General features: G+C 49.0%; 1 protein-coding gene across 3 annotated transcripts; it reads right to left on the reverse strand.

Annotated features, from left to right (window-relative positions):
* Positions 1-57: 57 nt before the first annotated feature.
* Positions 58-3,625, reverse strand: TMUB2 (transmembrane and ubiquitin like domain containing 2). 3 transcript variants are annotated; one of them, XM_006167369.3, is made up of 4 exons: positions 3,477-3,625; positions 2,856-2,933; positions 1,089-1,655; positions 58-843 (listed from the first exon to the last, which is right to left on the reverse strand). In XM_006167369.3, exons 2-4 carry the CDS (start codon positions 2,885-2,887, stop codon positions 480-482), a joined length of 963 nt encoding a protein of 320 aa, XP_006167431.1. In that variant the 5' UTR covers positions 2,888-2,933; positions 3,477-3,625; the 3' UTR covers positions 58-479. The 3 variants fall into 3 exon arrangements, with proteins under 3 accessions (XP_006167431.1, XP_014439271.1, XP_006167430.1); XM_014583785.2 differs by lacking the exon at positions 2,856-2,933; XM_006167368.2 differs by lacking the exon at positions 3,477-3,625 and having other exon boundaries at positions 2,856-3,454.
* Between the last annotated feature and the right edge of the window lie 4,705 nt (positions 3,626-8,330).

Raw genomic sequence — 8,330 nt, forward strand, 5'->3', positions numbered from 1 at the left:
TAGGGAAAGCTGGCACATTCTTCATTCCTGTGTGATTTCAGTCTGCAAAGACACTCAACTAAGGAGCCCAAGGATGCTCCAGGCTCCCTACAGAAGTGTGCTGGGGCCATGCTGAGCTGTCCTGACAGGCAACACAGGGTGATGGGCAGACATGCAGGACACTGGGGAAACCTAGGGCCACAGTTGGGAGGGACTCCTCAGAGCCCAGGCTCCCCACTGAGCTTAGCCAGCTCGTAATGCCCTAGGGACTAGTGAAGAAATGCGATCCACTTCTACCTGAGTTGTGCTTGCACAGAGGGGATGTCTACCCCAGTGGACATGAAGAGGAAGCCCCATACCTGCCTCCTGTGTCCTATGGAGGGGGCCCTCATCACATCCTTTCCACCCCTCCCTCCTAGGTTCCTGGGCCCAGCTCTGGCCAGGAAAGTGGGGAGGCCATAAAGGAAGAAGACCATGCCTTTCATTTTCTTCCTATGTCCTTATCGTCCATACATCCCAAAAACTAGGAAGCTGAAGAAGACAGTGACCCCCACCAGGGAGACAGTTGCAGGTGCTGTGAAAAACTGGCGGTAATTGATCCGGAAGTACCAAACCACACCCAACAGCACCACAAACACTGGCACCATGAGGCTGCCCACGCTGACGCCGAGGCTGGGTGGCTCAGTGGCTGAGGGGGCCAGGGAGGCTGAGGGACCTGGAACAGCTGCCCCAGGGGGTGAGCGGTGGCAGTGAATCACACAGTTGTCGGTAATGTTCAGGGAACGCAGCGTGCGGGCTGGGTCCTGCAGCAGGCGGCCCTGGTAGATCAGTTTCATTCGGCTCTCTTGTCCTGGGAAATATTTGCTATAAGGATGAAAAAGACAGCGAGAAAGACTGAGGGCAAGGAACGAGAAGGCAGCAGGACTGGACTAATAACCAGGACAACGGGGGCAGGGGGGTAGAGAACACAAGACTGACTTTCTAAGGAGATATGCCAGCTACATGTAGTAGGAATTGAAGTGACATTTCCCTGCTGTCTCCATGTCTGTAGCCTTTTACAGAAACAAAGGCATGAGGATGAACGACCTCCCTCTTTCCAATCCACTCACCTCTTCAGGGCACCCACAGTATCCTCTGGCCTGGCCACAGCCAGCTCCTCGGTGTCATTGAGGAATTTGAGCCGCACGTTGATCAGGCCGGGGCTGGGAGGGAGGCAGGTGCTATCCTCAGATCTTGGAGGGGCCTCTGGACTGTCGCTCTCTGCACCTGTCTGTCTTTTGGGCAGGCCTTGGATGTCAAGGAGATGCTCAAGGCTGGGCTCAACACCACCCCCAGCTCCAGGTTCCCCTGTGGGGTCTCCACCACCTTCACCAGCCTCTTCAGTCTTCTCATCATTACCCTCTGATGGGTGGGGAAGTTCAGTTGGCTCTGGGGTGCCTTGGGCTGCCACAAGGTGGTCCACATGCCCCAGGTGGAGAACAGATGTGTCACCTGCTGACACAATAGTGCCCAGGAGCTGGTTGCTACCACTGTCTGCCACGTAGGTAGAGAGCCAAGCTAGGACCAAGGCTAGAATCAGCACCACCACACCTGCCACCACCATCACCTCATTACCCACGCCCTCAATAAGGGTGACATCAGAGAGCTCCATGGCCTGGCTGCTGACCGGGTCCACGCTGCAGGGACAAAGGGGGATAGCATCAGCAGACCCTGGGGGGTTATGAGCAGATTTCTAGTTTATGTTCTAACTAACCCAGCCCTGAAAATGGAATTTAGTGTTCCAGAGAAGGGAGACAAACTGTCCCTAACTCTGGATGACCAAGCTTAGGGCTTACCTCTGCCTCTACTGTGAATTTCTCCAGCTTTCAGGATCTACCCCCTCCCCCTGTCACGTCCAATGCCCAAGGGAGCATGGATCCTCAAGAAAACCTCACAGCCTTGCTGCTGCTGCTGCTGCTGCTGCTAACACCACTGATGGCTGATTTTCATCACTGGGTCAAGCAAATGTGCCCCCATGAGCAGCCTCCAATGAAAGCCTGAAATCTTTCATTTTGGAGCCCCTTTGGGGGTGCTTGGCAGCCACCCTGACCAGATTATCTCATCTAAGTTCTATTTCATTCACGGTCACAGATCCAGGCCCAAATATTAAGAGCCCAAGAAAATCAACCTAGCATCAAAAGCAGTCAGACTACTGCTTTAGGGACAACTCTGTAGGGACCATCAGCAGACACTATGCAGGAGACACCATGTCTGCCTCCTCCAAAACCCTCTGGCAAGCCCTGGGGAGCCATGTAGGGCAAATACTAGAAACACCATCCCCTGGGTTACCGTGGCTCACGACTGCAAAAACCACTACCCAAGTGAAACTGATTGGAAAAGACTTCACAACAGTTCTCCCAACCCATAGTTTGGTCTCTCTTCTCATAAGTGCAGGTTCTCCCTCTGCAGTTTCTTAGAAAGACAAGAAGGATCTCTGCTTGCTCCTGGGGGGACCTACTCTTTTCCTTGGAGAATCTGCTGCTTTCAACAGCTGTCCCTGGGCAAATCCAGCCTGGTGATTATCATTATCAGATTATTCTCACAGCACCTATATAACTTCATTACACTGATCTACCTGTCCATCTCTCTACAACTTCCAGAAGCCTAGCATCACACGTGCTTCTCTTTGTACTGCAGTGCCCAGCGTAACGCCATAGTAGTTGCTCAAAGGATATCTGTGGAAGAGTTTCTACATTCTTATTTAACAAACTGGTTCTGGAGTCAGCAAAAATAAATAAAATAATTCCTGTCTTGTCTCTTACTAGCTATGTAACCTCAGACAACTTTCTCAGTCTCGGTTTTCTCATCAGTAAAATGGGGTTAAAAATAGTACCTACCTCATAAGGTTGTTCTGAAGATGTGAAATCATCGAAGCAAAATACTTAGCACAGTGCCTGGCACATTGCAACTGTTCACTAAACAAATGGGAGCAATTATTTATCACTCACAACTAACTCCTGAGAATAAGGAGGTTAATGTCATTAACCGTGATTTACGGAAAAGGAAACCGCGGCAAAGAGACGATAACAGCTGGCACAGACAGGGAACTCTCGTGGAGAGGGGCCGCGCAGGACCCCAGGTCTCCAGCCTCAGACGCCTTTGCTCTTTCCTCAGCCTGTGAACCACCCTGACCGCGCAGTGAGGAGGGGTCCCCGACCCAGCTTTCTGAGCCGAAGCCTCCGCGTCGAGGCGGTCCTATTCCTGCGGCGCCGAAGTGGGGTCCATGGATCCACCCGAGTCGAAGGGCTGCCTGGTTCCGACTAACATGCCCAAACCCAGATGTCCCAGTCTCTGTGGGGTAGGGTCAGGCAGGTGAAGGGGTCACAAACCATCCACACCCCTCAAGCTTCGGGGCGGGGCTGGGGGCCTAGGGGCGGGGCTTGAGGACGCGGGGAGTGATGGGAAATTAAAGGGGGCTCGGACTGGTACCGTGCTCGGATAGGAAAAGAGGTCCTCACCTGAGAAGGCCACACTAAATGTTTTGACTTCGCCAGGGGAGCCCCTGAGCTCTTCTTCCCGTAGGGGCCGGGGGAGGGGCTGGCAACCCCCGATTCTGGCCAGGGTCTGGTCTCTTCCGGCTTCTCCCGGAAGCTGTTAGAACGAGGAGCAGGAAGTCCCGCCTCCGCGCCTTGCACTGATGACGCAAAGCTACGTAAGACGGGCTGACGTAAACGTCTTCTTTAAATAAAAGGGACAGGTTTCTCAGAGGAAGGAGAGGCGGAGTCATTGTTGGCGGGATCGTAGCTCTCCCCGGGCCGACCACGCCTTGTGGGCGGGGCCTTGAGCAGCCCGAGATGAGAGGCCGGGCCGGCCGGAGAGAAGTGAGTCCGAAGGGGTGTTTAAGAGAGGGGCGTGGCTTTGTGTCTAGAAAGTTGCCCCAGCCCGCTGCGGAGCTGAGCCGGAGGAAGGTTTCTTTGCGTCTTTCCAGGCTTGTTCTTTCGGCCTTGCTCCCTGTCTCCCAGGCTGATTTGATTCGTTAATGCGCTGCAACGCGCACTGAGCTTTAGCTTAGTGGGATCGGTAAAGACTGGTCACTGTGACTTCCAAGCACCCAGCCTCGGGCTAGTCGGGAGACAGACGAGACACGTCAGTCACCATCCCTTGCTTGACTAGTACAGCGACTGGTAGTGTAGGGCCTTGGCAAATGAGGCAGGGAAGCATTTCAAAGAAGGCACAGATTCAAAGTAGGCATAGGGCACAAAAAAGCAGGAACCAAAAAGAAAAGAAAAAAGTTCCGCTTTTGCGAGTTAATTAATTTTTAATATTTTATTTAACTTTATTTTATTACTATTATTATTATTATTCAGTTTGATCAGAGAGAGAGAGAGAGAGGGAAAGTGAGAGAGCAAGCCGCCAGGTCCAGGACTTGAACCATGGTTTACCATGTGGGAATCCAGTGCTTTTAACCACCATGCCACCTGCCGGTCCCATGCAATTAAATTTATTCTAAAACTGGGGGCCAGCAGATGGCCTGGTGGTTAAGGCACTGGACACTCCCACGTGGCGGACCCTGGTTGGAATCCCGGACCTCCACTCCCCCCTCACTTTGTGTCTCCCTCTGATCCAATTAAAAAAAAAAAAGAATGAATAAATAAAATTAGAGGCCAGCAGTTGGCGTAATAGCTATGTTGCTGGACTCTCCTGTAGTTGACTGCGGTTCAAGTCCCAGACCCTTTGGCTTAAACTCAACGTCGGGGCGTGTGCATACACGCCCAAGATCCTGAGGAGAATGGAGAAGGGATTGCAGCATGGCCATTCCCCCGAGGGGGTGATTTCTCTTGCTCTGTCACTCTGTCTCTCTCTCTTTCTGGTCAGTCCACACACCCTATAGCAAAAACCTCTCTTAAATAAGATAAGATAAGATAAGATAAAAAGTTATTCAAAAAATGTGCTAGGGCTTGTTTTTATTTTTTGATAAACTATTGACTAAAATATAAATAACGCAGACAAGAGAAAACATAAACTAAGAGCCGAAAAGATGGCATCAACTTAACACTCCAGTAAAACCAGCACTTAGGTCAAGAAATAAAGAGTTGCCCTAAAGGGCCAGCCAGTGGTGCCATAGTTAAGGCGGCTGGATCTCAGGTAGCGATTGCACAGTCTATGGGGTTCAAGACCTGACCTGCCAGGAAAGAGAATTGCAGTGACCTGACCATCTCCCATGGTGAGTGTTCTCTCACTCCTCCTTTCTCTCTCTCTCTCTCTCTCTCTCACTACTGCACACGCCCTTTAGCAAATAAAAAAAATTGCCCTAGAGTACCCACCTCTCACATATTTGTCTCCTCTTCTAGCTGCTAACCTCCAAAAGTAGTATCTATTCTTTCAAGATTTTTTATTTCTTTTATGACCGAGACAGAGACGGCACACCCAACCAGGTCTGGCCTCTGTGATCCATTCCCAGCCAACCCAGGGTCATGGGCCACCTGCCCAGTGTACTGAGAGAGGTCTCTCAGAGAACCTGGCCCCTTCCCAGTGGGTCAGCCTCTCAGAGCCTCACGTTTTACTACTGCAGCACCCCCACTATCTGGTGTCCAATCAGCCACTTTTTAAAATTAGGGTTTTTATCATAGGGCACATGCACCCACTGGCGAGAAACAGAAAAAGACAGTGAGAGGAAAAGTGAGAAATCACGCCACTCCTCCTAAGAAGGATGGACATGTTGCAACCCCTTCACCTCCATTCTCCTCTTGGGACTCTTGGCAGGTTCACACATGTGCCCAGAATGCTTTTCAAGCAGCTAGGTCCGGATGCCAATTGCTGTTGGCCATGTGGGAGTTCAGCACCTTAGCCACCACGCCACCTACCTGCTGGTCCCAGTAGCCACTATTTTGATGTCTGTTACCATAGATTAGTTTGTCCTGTCTTTGTACTTTGTATAAATGGAATTAAACAGTGTGTACTATTTGGTGTCTGGCTTTTTATAACTTTTTTTTTTTTAATTTGCTATAAGGAATGTGCAGTTGCCAGAGACAGAGAGAGAGAGAAAGAGAAAGCACCCCTCCAGGTAGATGATCACACCAAAATCCCTTCTCCTCCATTCTTCTCTTGGGATTTTGGGCACCCACACACGTGTCCAGTGTGATTTTCAAGCAGCAAGGTTTGGAACTTGAACCACATGGTCCGTTATGTGGGATCTAGCTGCCTTAACCACCATGCCACCTGCCGACCCCCTCATTATTATTTATTTTTTTAATTTGATACACTCACCAGAGAGAAACACAGAGAGAGAGAGAGAGAGAAAGGGAGAAAGCAAGCCACCAGGTCCAGGACTTGAACCACAGTTGGCCATGTGGGAGTCTAGTACCCCAATTGCCATGCCACCTGCTGGCCCCCTAGGTACCTCTGATAAGTAGAATCATATTTGTCTTTTTGTGTCTAGCTTATTTCACTAAGTCTGTTTTCAAGATCCATCTTTTCTATGTTGCAGCATGTCTCAGAATTTCATAAGTTTTTAAGGCTCAATAATATTTCATTGTATGCAGATCCCATATTTATCTGTTCATCTGCTGATGGATATTTGGGTTGTTTCCACCTTTTGGCTATTGTGAATAATGCTGTTATGAACACATGTCAGTACCTGTTTAAGTTCCTGCTTTTCAATTCTTTTGTTAACTTTTTAAAAAATTATTTTATTTTGCCATAGGGCACACACACATGTGCCTGGCAGATGGTTTTTCTTTTTTTTTTTCTTTTTTTCTTTCTTTCTTTTTTTTTTTTTTTTTTTTTGCTTAAAGCATGTGTGCTCACTAGAGAGAGACAGACTATGAGAGGAAAAGTGAGAGATCACTCTCCAGGGGGATGGCCACGCCGTAATCCCTTGTCTTCCACTCTCCTCTTGGGATTTTGGGCACACACACATACAGACCCGGCATGAGTTTGAAGCCGCCAGATCCAGGACTTGAACCACGGTCAACTATGTGAGAGCCCAGTGACATAACCATTACACCATCTGCTAGTCCCAGTAGCACAGTCAACCTCAATCACCATGCCATATGCTGGCCACAGTTAAAATGAATTTTGAAGAATGAGTAGATACTTACTAAGCAAAATTCCAAATGGCAGATACAAGGACTGTCAATAAATATTTGAGGGAATTAATACATCACTGACTTGAGGGCAGCTCCATAGCCCAGTGGTTAAGGGAGGGAAGATACCACATGGCTGATGGTGGTTCGAGTTCCACCTGGCAGCTTGAAAACCATGCTGGACATCTGGATATCTGTTCCCAAACTCCTGACAGGATAGAGAAATGGAGGAGGAGGGATCACAGCATGACCATGCCCCATTGCATGTGCTTTCGCCCTCTCCCTACCCCTCTGTCTCTCTCTGGCAAGTACACACATTCTCTGACCAAAAAACAAAAATAAAAACTAAAAACACTGAATTGAACTACTAATACTTTTTATAATACCAGCCACCACATTTACTGAGAGCTTACTATCTGCCGTGTTCTGTGCTAAGCACTTCACATGCACGATCTCATGGAGCCCTAGGAAGTAGCTCCTATTGTATCTATTTTACAGGTTTGGAAATTGAGACTCAGAGAGGATAAAGGCTTTTCCAAATTATGCCGTGACTCCTATATAGCTAAAGTCATCCAGATGTGAGTGTGTGTGTAATCTTATTGTTAAGGTCAGATGGTGTCACAGTGGTAAAATGCGATGCTCTGTGAGGCTGATCTTTTTTCTTTTTAATAATTGTTTATTTTTATTTATTCATTCATTTATTTTAATTTGACCAGAGAGAGACACAGAGAGAGAAAGAGAATGTGAGAAAGTAAGCCACCAGGTCCAGGACCCGAACCGTCGTTGGCTGTGTGGGTGTGTCCAGCATCTTAACCACCACACCACCTACTGGTCCCCCGTGAGGCTGATCTTCATGGGAAGGTTCCAAGTTCACATCCAGAGATATCCCTGAGCATGCTGGGCACGTGTATGCCCATGATCTGGGACTGACTAATGCAGGGAGTATCTTGTGGCATCAAGACCCTTTTGGGGGCCCTTTGGGAACACTATCTCTTTCTCTCTTGGAACAAAATTAACAAAATAAGATCTTATTGGGGACCAGCAGGTGGCATGGTGGTTAAGGTGCTGGACCCTCCCACATGGCTGACCATGGTTCAAGTCCCGGACCTGGTGGCTTGCTTTTTCACTTTCTCTCTCTCTCTCTCGCTCTCTCTCTCAGTCTCTCTCTGGTCAAATGAAAAAGTAAATGAATAGGGAACCAGCAGTTAGCGTAATGGCTATGTCGCTGGACTCCCATGTAGTTGACCACAGTTCGCGTCCCAGACCCGGTGGCTTAAAAACTCACGC

The sequence above is a fragment of the Tupaia chinensis genome, unplaced genomic scaffold, assembly GCF_000334495.1.
Source record: "Tupaia chinensis unplaced genomic scaffold, TupChi_1.0 Scaffold144741_1, whole genome shotgun sequence".
Classification (NCBI taxonomy): domain Eukaryota; kingdom Metazoa; phylum Chordata; class Mammalia; order Scandentia; family Tupaiidae; genus Tupaia; species Tupaia belangeri.

Coding starts and splice junctions, on each gene's coding strand:
- TMUB2 (XM_006167369.3), bottom strand. CDS start 2,887: ATGATTTCACATCTTCAGAACAACCTTATGAG. Junction 1,656..2,855: donor CTTCAGAACAACCTTATGAG/GTAGGTACTATT, acceptor TTGTCCCTGCAG/CGTGGACCCGGTCAGCAGCC. Junction 844..1,088: donor ACTGTGGGTGCCCTGAAGAG/GTGAGTGGATTG, acceptor TCATCCTTATAG/CAAATATTTCCCAGGACAAG.